This window comes from Odontesthes bonariensis, chromosome 4 (assembly GCF_027942865.1).
Source record: "Odontesthes bonariensis isolate fOdoBon6 chromosome 4, fOdoBon6.hap1, whole genome shotgun sequence".
NCBI lineage: Eukaryota > Metazoa > Chordata > Actinopteri > Atheriniformes > Atherinopsidae > Odontesthes > Odontesthes bonariensis.
The window spans coordinates 27575557-27586670 of record NC_134509.1 but is presented as its reverse complement, the minus strand read 5'-3'; the positions used below and the strand labels follow the sequence as shown (position 1 = coordinate 27586670).

The 11114-nt window shown below is 38.9% G+C and overlaps 1 protein-coding gene across 1 annotated transcript; it reads left to right on the top strand.

The window, feature by feature from the left end:
• The first annotated feature begins 444 nt into the window (after positions 1-444).
• Positions 445-11064, top strand: tmed1b (transmembrane p24 trafficking protein 1b). Its single transcript, XM_075463793.1, has 5 exons — positions 445-742; positions 3893-3990; positions 4087-4276; positions 9958-10125; positions 10215-11064. The coding sequence occupies exons 1-5, from the start codon at positions 545-547 to the stop codon at positions 10263-10265; spliced, it is 705 nt and encodes a 234-aa protein (XP_075319908.1). The 5' UTR covers positions 445-544; the 3' UTR covers positions 10266-11064.
• Positions 11065-11114: the final 50 nt, after the last annotated feature.

The window sequence follows — 11114 nt, the reverse complement described above, 5'->3', positions numbered from 1 at the left end:
CTTGACTTGGTCATTTAATTACAGCATCTAATAAACATGTATGAGAGTGGAAAAGAGTTATTGATATCTCTGTAATGCTGGGGACTGTTTTGTATGTAAACATTTTGCCACTTCTAACTTTCTCTGTGGGAGTAAGTAGGCTACAGCTGAAATGACTGCGCAGAATTATTTTGAAACATCTCACATTAATTCTGATATTCGTGTATTCAGTATGACTATGAACATATTGCTCAAAGTGTTGGCCCTTTTTCGTCACAAAGACTTACTCAGTAACTACTCCTTTTAGTGTTTACATTATTTCACAGTAGTTCTTTCTTTTTGCTGGATGGGAGGCGCTGACTGGAGACCCCAGACGTGCAATGATTGGAGGAGCGTTGCTACTCTTCCTCCTCTGATTGGTCTGCAGCACTATTCCTGTTTGCAGGTCTCCATCCAATCACAACATCGCAAAGTTCAGCTGCGGAAGAGGGATGCGAAGGAGATGGCTGAACTTAGATAGCCCTGTGTGTGGAAATATACATTTATATACATATATATATTTGTCATGGATGTTAACCTGATGAGAGTGAGGAGCAGAGCGCGGCTGCTGGGCCTTGCGGTAGTCTTTCTGTGGTGTGCAGTCTCTGTGCGCTGTTTCGGACAAAGCCAAGACAGCGAGTTTACGTTTCTGCTACCAGCCGGAAGATCCGAGTGTTTCTTTCAGACAGCAGTAAAGAACGGTACGATGGAGGTCGAATATCAGGTAACTATATGTGTGGCCAGCAAACCCAACCACTCGTTGTCTTCACAATTAATAACATGTTTAACGAAAGCTTATAAATGAAGGCGCTGTTGATAGCAAACAGTTGCTATCATTAGCAACTGGTATGATCAACGTGCATTAAACTGCATTTTCTTTCAGTCAGAAAAATACAATATCCCTCCATTCTTTTTACACGAGTAGGTATGTGAGACCGGTGTGGTGAATATTTGAGAAAAATATATATTTTTTGACCGTATCTGCGAAGTACCTTGTTGTGATTTGGCGCTATATAAATAAACTGAATTGAATTGAATGTTTCATGTATAAGTTTTTTGTAATTCATGTTCATATTTTCCATAAAAGATAGAAATATGTGGTTAAATCCACAACGTCAGATTTGTTGATCTAAAACTAGTTTGCGTAAGGATGCAGTGTAAACGTGATGGGCACAAATGCACGAGTTGGCAATAAGATCAGTCATGACAGAAGTTGAGATAAGTCATTGTCACAGTGAGTCATGTGATCAGGCTGTTAACATCCTGGTTGTTCCAACTTTTTTCTGAAGTGATGTCCTGTTCCACCAGGGGAACACATGATAGGAGATTTTAGAGGAACAAAACCACAAGTTATAACTCTGCTTCTGTCTAATATTCTCATCCTACACAGATATAGGCTAACCATTCTCTCATCGAGGGCTACAACAATACTTATTTTCATGATGCATTGAAATATTCATGCCATTAAACATTTCTTTAGACTTTAGAAAAAAAATATCACAGAGCCTGAGGCAACATCTTTGCTTTTTGCACTTTTTGACCAAAAATCAAAGCTGAAAAGGAATATTTCCCCTATCACGGATTTTTGCGAAAATTTAAAAATACAGACATTTGTGGGCATTTGTGCTTTGGAAAATATCATCTAGAAATACCTTAGATGATTTTTTTAGCTCTGCTACAGTCAAAACTAAGTAGTGCAGTTAGAAAAACACTACATACATGTTAATACATCATGTGGTGGGAAGTTGTCGTCGTCAGCAGCTGTTTGTTGAAGTGGGAAGGTCTCAGTTTCTGTGAAATTATTGTTCTCTCCTAAGAGGGGCACATGACAGTGTTTGATTCAAAGTGTCCCGAACATAATGCATAAAACCCACTCATGACAGCTGTACTAAATATCACCCCTACAACATCCATATTTTACTATTTTCTTTTCACAAAAACTAACTTTCATGTTGAAATGATCTCAATTCTCAAGTCTAAACTCGATGTTTCGACAACAGAATAGCAGTTAGTGACCAACTCTGAGTTAATTATCAGTTAAGGGTGTTTGGATAAAAGTTAGCCTACCTGAGGCAAGATGTTACGCATTGCCATTAGTTTCTGACCTTTTTCTTTAAGGTCATATAATTTCTTTTGGATATCAGCCACTGTTGAATATTCACTGCTGCAGCGACATGCTCATGCGCTGCATGTTTGACTTTGTTTACCCAGAAAATGAGTCCACAAAATAAAGTGTGTTGCTGGTTTCAGTTTTTTTTTCCATCATTCTGTATCTCAAATTGTTTGACTTTACAAAGCCTCATTGGCACTAGACCTATATGAGGAGAAATCACAATGCAGGTAGCATCAGTTTATGTTGATTTTAAATTTACAAATCAATGCTGATCAAGTCTCAGATGGAAACTTTATTAGAACCTGCTTGAAACCTTAAGTGCACGGTCACGGCCAAAAAAGGGTGCTTTTTATTTCATGCTAACATGTCCCCCAGCTTTCCTCATGCCCCTTGTTTCCTTGCCTCTTGCGATGTGAGAAAAAGATGAAAGGAAGAGCCATGAGGAGAAACCCGCCTCATGGAAAAATAGTGGGTTCCACTGTGTCAGTCTAAATTTGTGTCAAAAAGCATATGTGGAGGCCCAGTATTTATGCCACTTCTCCAAAGAAAATCTACTGCATAGGGGGCATTTGTGTTTTGTGGCTCTGAGCTCCTGTGGAAGCCTCTTCTCTCGTCACTCCTCATTTATATCGCTGTGCATTAAAAGGGTTGTAATTTCTTTAAGGATGCAGAAATGGGAATGACTTCTGGCTGCCGGGAGGAGAGAGGACGCAATGCGGCATAAGTTAGCATAATAAGAAGCACTTAAAGCCCATTTTTGTTTTGGAGGGTTCCTAACTAAGGCAAGTGACCTGGAAGCATCTAATTGGGTTATGCTTTACTATCTCTTTAGCATAGTATACAGCACATCATCCTTTATGACAGAAAAGGAGGTGATGCCGTCCCACAGTCCCTTGCAGCAACAACAGTCAAAGTAATGCTAATTCATTTGAATGCAGTCATTTTAATTGGGATTCATTAGGACAGGAGCATGAGTCTGTGCTACCAGTAGATTCCCTTTTGAGTCTTTTTTTTTATTATTTCAATGACCAACTTTGGTACTGAAAGTGTTTTCAACAGTTTGTCCATCGTAATATAACATGCATGAAATAATTCTGTAAAAAGATGGACTTATTTTTTAAGCCCTTATGAATTCTTTCCCATCTTTCTGCTGTTTTTTTTTTTTTACCTCATTACATCTTTCACACTGGCCAATGAAAACACAATACACGGTAACCTTTTTTGTCTTTTTGCTCATAGCCAATGTATTTTGTAAACTCAGCATCTTTTATGAGGGCAGAAAAGGCCCAAGACCAAGTTTAGGTGAAGTCAAATAACTTTTCTGTAAATGGAGTCTTATTCTCCAGCGTTTCCTCCAGAACCGGGTGACATCCTCATTTGCAGAACAACTTCAGTAATAATGGTTTGTTCGGCAGCCCCTTAAACTAAGGAGAAGCAGCTGAACTGCTCCACCATTTTTCAAGACCAATGAGAGCCGACTGGGCCTTTCAGGATGTGTTTTAGAGAGAAGATGATAACAAGTGCGGCAGCAGCTTACAGTATAAGGGAAGTGATTTATTTGTTAAAAATTGAGGCTTGTGATCCTATTCTTGGAGACTCCCACAATAAAATGATATATTGGTTAACTAGCTTAAAATGGGTACTTTAAAATACATACTATGTACTAAAAAGCCCCAGATTTCTTCTCTTTATCCCAAAAATGTTTTCTTTTGATTATAAAATGAGTGCTAACTGCATTTTTGTGTGTATGTGTTCTTGTAGGTGATAGCTGGTGCTGGTATGGATGTAGACTTCACCGTCATCTCCCCTAAAGGCGTCCAGCTCATCATTGAGTCTCGCCGCTCTGATGGAGTCCACGTGTAAGTGGCCTGAACCCTTGATCACGTTTCATATGACTGGCTATGCAGATGTTTTGCCATGTTTATTTTTCATCGTTTTACTTCCTGTAATCCCAGGGTGGAGCCTACAGAGGAGGGAGACTATGAAATCTGCTTCGACAACAGCTTCAGTCGCTTCTCAGAGAAGATGGTGTTCTTTGAAATCATCATTGAGGGACAAGGAGGAGACGTGGGTGGAGATGACGAGTGGCCGGGGATAGAGGAGCCTGATGGAAGCATGCTGGAATACAAGCTGGAAGACATCAGGGTGATTTGCATGATTTTAATAAAGAAGGGCCAAATATATACCAGACTAGGCATGAATTTGAGTATTGCAATGTCGTTGGCATCAATCTAACATACGCTGTCCTGTTAGAAAGAGTTTGATGGCTCATGCCTACAAATGGCTTTCCAAACGTACATTAGCTACTGTTTGGGTTTTGTATTGCTATAAAAAAGGAAATTGTGTGACCCATTTTTCTTTAGTCATCAGCTCGGGACTGAGAGTCACAGACAGGTTGGGGAAATGGGAAATTTCGAAATAATGACAAATGCAGTGTTGGTTTTGGTCTTTTAAAGAAACTTGGTGATGATTTGGAAAATATACGAGAGTTTGTGAACTTCAAGAATTCAATGTTTCTGCAGGAAATATGACTGAAATGATCCAAGCGAATCCGATCGATTACTGTGCTGAGGTGACACAAATTCATTTATTTCTTTTAGGGCTGTCTAAAAGATGAATCCGATCGTGAATTCCAATGTGACACAAGTCAGTTTTGTGTCCCTTCAGGATGCGATCCTAGATCAGATTTACATCCAGTATGTGGCTATGCAACATCAGTGAGGACGCTCATATCTGATTCTGTGCACTGCTAGAAATTTCCACCAAAACAGCTAAAGCTAGCATCTAGCTTTTCCTGTCCTTCTCAGTCCCTTCCTACAAATCTGACAATTGTTTGCCGTCCTTTAGAGCAAAATAGGTTCAATTTGCTGCAATAACTTCCATTTCAAAATTCTGTCTCAGTCTAATATATCCCGTGTGATCTCTCAATTCTGACGCTGTCTGTGAAAGAAGCTCACAAAAACATATCGAATGAACATATGTGCCAATGAAAATCGGGTGATTATGATTGTGACCCGTCAAATCTGCTCTGTACTGAATCCGAATTGAACAATGTGCCTGGAAGGTGAACGTAACCTTAAAGTAAGGGGATCCATCAAGTTCTGATCATAACATCTGTTTGCTTCTGTGTATCATATCATGAACAAAGATTTATGAGGAATTTAGAGGAGCCGTTGATGCTCATCCAGCTTTAAAATGTTAAAAACAAGGGGTGGGGGGTTGGGGGCAATGTTTGGTTATGTTCATTTTTATTTATTTATTTTTTTTATTTTTTATTTTTTTTCCTCTTTTCTGGGGGTGGGGGGTGGAATAGGAGAGATGGCAATGTCTTTCAACTTCTGTTATAAACGACTGGTCACATGTCCGTTGATTTGAAAGCTTCCTCAACTTCACCTGCTGTTCGATTCCTAAGTTGGAATGTTAAAGGTCTTAACAGTCCAGTGAAGCGATCTAAAATAAACTCTCATCTGAAGCGGCTAAACCCTGACATAGTGTTTTTACAGGAAACACATCTGCAGAATGCAAACTGGTCCAGGCTCAAATATTCATGGGTTGGAGAGATTTACCACTCGTGCTTCAACTCGAAAGCTAGAGGAGTAGCCATATTATTTAATAAGAAGGTTAATTTCACAGCATCAAAATAATACGAGATGCAAATGGCAGATTTCTTATAATTGCAGGTTGCTTCTTCCATACCCCGGTATTATTAGTGAACGTTTATGCACCAAACTTTGATAATCCAGGTTTTATTAATAATCTATTTAGCACACTTCCTTTTCTTGACACGCATTTGTTGATTCTTGCTGGGGACTTGAACTGTGTAATGAACCCAGCATTAGATCGCTCCTCACCTCGGGCCTTTACACAGTCAAATATGTCTAAATCAGTTTTGGATTTTATGACTCAAAATAGGTATATAGATCCATGGAGGGCACATAATCCACTAACAAAGACTTACTCTTTTTTCTCTCATGTACATCAGTCCTATTCCCGTATAGATTACTTTTTTGTTGATGGCTCTTTAATGCACAGAGTCACTTCTTCTGAATACTACCCAATTATTATTTCAGATCATTCCCCTTTAAGCCTTGATATAAACTTCATGAATAAACCTCGTTCTTGCCCTTGTTGGAGATTTAATAGTCTCCTGTTATCAGATGAGTCATTCAATAAGTTCATCCTTGATGATTTCCTTATGTTTAACAAGAGCGACACGGTTTCTTTCTCTTTATTATGGGAAACATTAAAAGCTTATCTTCGGGGTCAGATTATTTCTTTTTCAGCTAAGGTTAATAAAAATCTACATGCTAAGATATCAGAAATATCAACAAAAATTCAGAATGTTGACAGGCAAAATGCGATCAATCCATCACATGCTTTACTGAAGCAACGACAGGATCTCCAAACGGAAATTGATCTCCTAACAACATCTGATGCGGAGCGTCTCTTGATTCGATCTCGAGCTTCTTATTATGAGCATGGAGAAAAACCAAGTAGGCTCCTGGCACACCAACTGAAACGAAAAGCTAGCTCTCGCACAATATTACAAATCAAGGATCAGTTGGGCAATCTCGTTTCCGATCCCGTCTCCATCAGTGACAGTTTTAAGAAATTTTACAGTGATCTGTACAAATCTGAACTACAATCCGACTCGGATGAGTTATTTGCCTTTCTTCAGAATATTGACATTCCTAGGATAAATAAATTGGTCTCTGATCAACTAGATGCTCCCATTAAATTGGAAGAAATTTTTACATCTATCAAAAATATGCAGAGTGGTAAGGCCCCCGGTTCGGACGGATTTCCTGCCGAATTTTTCAAGAAATTTAAAGACAAGTTAGCCCCTCTTTTTCTTGAGGTTTATAATGAGTCCCTGGGGCGTGGCTTGTTGCCCCCCACCTTAGCTCAGGCTTCAATTTCTCTCCTGTTGAAGAGGGGTAAAGATCCCACTGCTTGCGAGTCTTATAGACCCCTGTCGCTTTTAAATGTGGATTTTAAGATTTTGGCTAAAGTACTCGCAACTCGGCTTGAGACGGTGCTTCCTCAGATTATTTCGCATGAACAGAATGGATTCATTAAAGGTCGCCATTTGTTTTTCAATATTCGTACATTATTGAATGCAATCTTTTCAGCTCATTGCCCCACGTCTCCAGAGGTGATCATTTCTCTTGACGCCGAAAAAGCCTTTGATGAGTGGAATGGGAATACCTCTTTGCTGTTCTCAATAGGTTTGGTTTTGGAAAAAGGTTTGTGGACTGGATCAAGCTACTTTATACATCTCCTCAGGCTTGTATTGTTACTAATTCCGTCCAATCTGATTATTTTCCGTTAGGACGTGGTACGAGACAGGGGTGCCCTCTTTCTCCCCTCCTGTTTGCGTTAGCTATTGAACCTCTTTCTGCTGCGCTAAGATCCCTCTCTTCTTTTCATGGAATTGGCCGCTCTGGTGTTGAGCTTAAACTGTCCTTATATGCAGACGACCTTCTCTTATATGTTTCAGACCCTTTACATAGTCTTCCTCCAATTTTGGATATTCTTGAAAAATTTGGATCTTTCTCTGGCTACAAAATTAATTTACTTAAAAGTGAATGCTACCCAGTAAATTCATTAGCTTTAGAACTTGGGCAATCTGACATTCCTTTCAGACTCAGCCCCTCAGGGTTTAGGTATCTGGGAATTAATATTGCACGTACTTTGCCCTCAATGTTCTCTCAGAATTTTGCCCCCCTAGTCTCTCAAATCGCATCAGACTTTCAGAGGTGGAACTCTCTCCCTCTTTCACTAATTGGCAGAATTAATGTTATTAAAATGAATGTTCTACCTAGATTTCTTTTTTTATTCCAATGTATTCCTTTATATTTGCCTAAAAAGTTCTTCAAGTCCCTGGATCAGATGATCTCTTCCTTTCTGTGGGGCAGAAAGGCCCCCAGACTGAGGCTTTCTCTACTGCAACAGTTCACCGTGAGTGGTGGTCTTTCACTACCCAATTTTGCAATGTATTACTGGTCTTCACATATTCATAAATTAATTTTTTGGCTAAATTCACCTAACCTGATCTGGTGTAAACTTGAAATTCAATCGATCTCTACATCTTTGTCGCCTGCCTCAATCATCTATTCTTCACTACCAATTAAATTATCCCCTGTTACTACAAACCCTATAGTGCTCTCTACACTCAAGATCTGGTCACAATTTAGGTCCCATTTTAAATTTATGTCTCCCTCATATAAAATTCCGCTATTAAAAAATCACATATTTTCTCCTGCGACTACTGATGTTGCCTACAGAATTTGGCATGAGAGGGGCATTAGAACAGTAAGAGATCTATACAAAGATGGTGCATTTCGTAGTTTTTCAGAGTTGTCCTCAAAACTTAATCTACCTACTTCCCATCTGTTTCTCTATTTCCAAATTAGACATTGTGTTTCTTCGCTGTTCCCAAATTTTCCAGCTCTTCCTGCTGACCCACCATGGGTCGACCTTCTAGTTTTGACACCTAATCTGAAATCACCCCTTTCTAATATATATGGGAAACTTATGACAATTGAGCCCGATTCATCGGGAAAAAACAGAATTATTTGAGAACGTGAATTGGGTGTTGAACTGTCGGATTCGTGGTGGGATAAAGTTGTCCTCAGCATACGCCAAAATACACCATGTGCCAGGTTACAGCTTATACAATTTAAAGTGATAAATAGAGTCCACTTCTCAAAATCCCGTCTATCTAAAATTTTCCCTTCAATTTTGGACCAGTGTGACAGATGCCAGACTTCACCTTGCAACTTAAGTCATATGTTTTTCTTTTGCCCAAGCTTACAAAAATTTTGGGAATATGTATTTTCCGTACTCTCAGGGGTTTTTGGAATCCGGATCCAAAACGATCCACTAATTGCCATTTTTGGAGTTCCAGGGACCTCAATTAACCTGTCCACCCTGCAGGGGGAGGTCTTGGCTTTCTGTTCTCTCCTTGCCAGGTGCTGTATTTTACTCTGCTGGAAATCTCCTACACCTCCATCTACTTCACAATGGCTTAATACTGTAAGGTCTTTCTTGAAGATGGAGAAGATTTTATTAACAGTTAAAGGTAGTTCGGCAAAATTTACTCAAAAGTGGGCACCTTTTCGTGACATACATAAAATCTCTGCCTTCATAATACATAGACTGATGTGATTGGTTTATTATGTCATCATGTGACAAAAATTTACAGAATAAATAAGTAAAATACTATTGCCTTTTAGCTTATCAATGCCGTCCGATCGCTGCTCCCCCCCCCCCTTTTTATTTTTTATTTTTATTTTTATTTATTTATTTATTTATTTATTTATTTATTTATTTTTTTTTTTTTTATTTTTTTTTTTTTTATTTATTTTCTTTTCTGTACTTGTTTTGTCTCATTTTTGTTATGACAGTATGGTGATGTATGTTTTATACAGGGAAAGGTAGATGGGGATAGGGAAAAACAAAATAAAAAATCGGAGAAGTCATGTGAGTTTTGAAAACTGTAATATCAATGTTTATATGTTCTTCTGATAAACAAATAAAAAAAATAAAAAAAATGTTAAAAACCATCTCTGAAGAGTTTCGACTCCCATCAAATCACATTTAGACAGATTATGTGCAAATATGGAAGGACATGAATCCAACACTTCATATGGGGAAACCCGTAAAACCCTGGTTTTCTGTATCTATTTACAGATCTTGTGTGTACATCTCATATCATCTTAGGTCATGTCTATTCAAAGATACGAAAAGTTCTAGAGTATCTTGTCATATTGTATCTTCCATATGTCTCTCCGACTTACCGTGTTTTCTTCCTTTCCCCTCAGGAGTCCATGGACTCCCTGCACAGACGCTTGGAGCGCAGCCGGCAGATGCAGACGGTGCTCCGGGCTTTTGAGGCACGAGACCGAAACCTTCTGGAGGATAACCTCTGGAGGGTCTCATTCTGGTCGTGTGCCAGTGTGCTGGTAATGCTGTGTGTGGCCTTTACTCAGGTAAATAGATCCCTGACAACACCCTATGCAGCTCGAGCTCAGCCTGTCACACTGTATTTAACTTAATTTATTGCTCTGTCTTTTCACAGGTCTACACCGTGCGCAAACTGTTTGACGACAAACGGAGGGTCTGCACATAAAGGGGTCATTTTTGCTGTTGTGCGAAGCAGATTAGGAGAGAGAACAGCTTGTGAGCAATAACTGAATATTGTTAGATCATAAAGGGTAACCATGTTAGGAAGAGTCTGAGAAAGCTGAAGTTTGTTACTTCATTTCATGCAGTGCCTTTAATGTCAGGTCTTACCACAAACAGCGAGGAAGTGCATGTTGTAGAATGGCTACTGTGCTACACCTCTGAGACTGGTTTAAGATGTGTGCATTTCTATTGCAAGATAACATCAGTAAAGATGGAAGGTTGATATGTAATATGATGCCGCTTTGCTGGTTTACAAGGGATAACGATGTGCAATAGTGTTATTGGCGTGTTTGTTCTGGTGATCTTGACAGTTTAAGAGTCTGCTGTTTGTTCAGTGATTGAAGTGTCTCCTTGGTTACAGCCTCGTTGATGATATTTTTATTTTCACTTTTTTCTTTGGTTTTGGTCAGAGGGTACCGATCTCTCTTTTCATGTGCCGGTATAAGTCCACGCTGAGGTTTTTACAGTTAATAATGCAAAATGGGAAAGAGGGACTTCCAGTGAGATTACTAAACGTTTACACACATCAGTTTCCTTCCAGACGTTGTTAAGTCGGTATGAACATACTGATTGTGTGTTTTAGGCTTCTATACTTTTGTCTTTAAGATGATCAAACTGGTTTTTTTTTCCTGGTGTATGTCCATGTGTCAAAAGAATGTAATTTTGATTCTCCTCATTTTTTATTTTCTCAGTAAAACATGTTTGCATATTCTGTAAGATATTAAAAGAAAAAGATCAGGTTTTCATCTGTGTCATTCATGATAATAAACACATTTTTTACACAGGAAATACT

Coding starts and splice junctions, on each gene's coding strand:
- tmed1b (XM_075463793.1), top strand. CDS start 545: ATGGATGTTAACCTGATGAGAGTGAGGAGCAGAGCGCGGCTGCTGGGC. Junction 4,277..9,957: donor ACAAGCTGGAAGACATCAGG/GTGATTTGCATG, acceptor CTTTCCCCTCAG/GAGTCCATGGACTCCCTGCA. Junction 10,126..10,214: donor TGTGTGTGGCCTTTACTCAG/GTAAATAGATCC, acceptor GTCTTTTCACAG/GTCTACACCGTGCGCAAACT.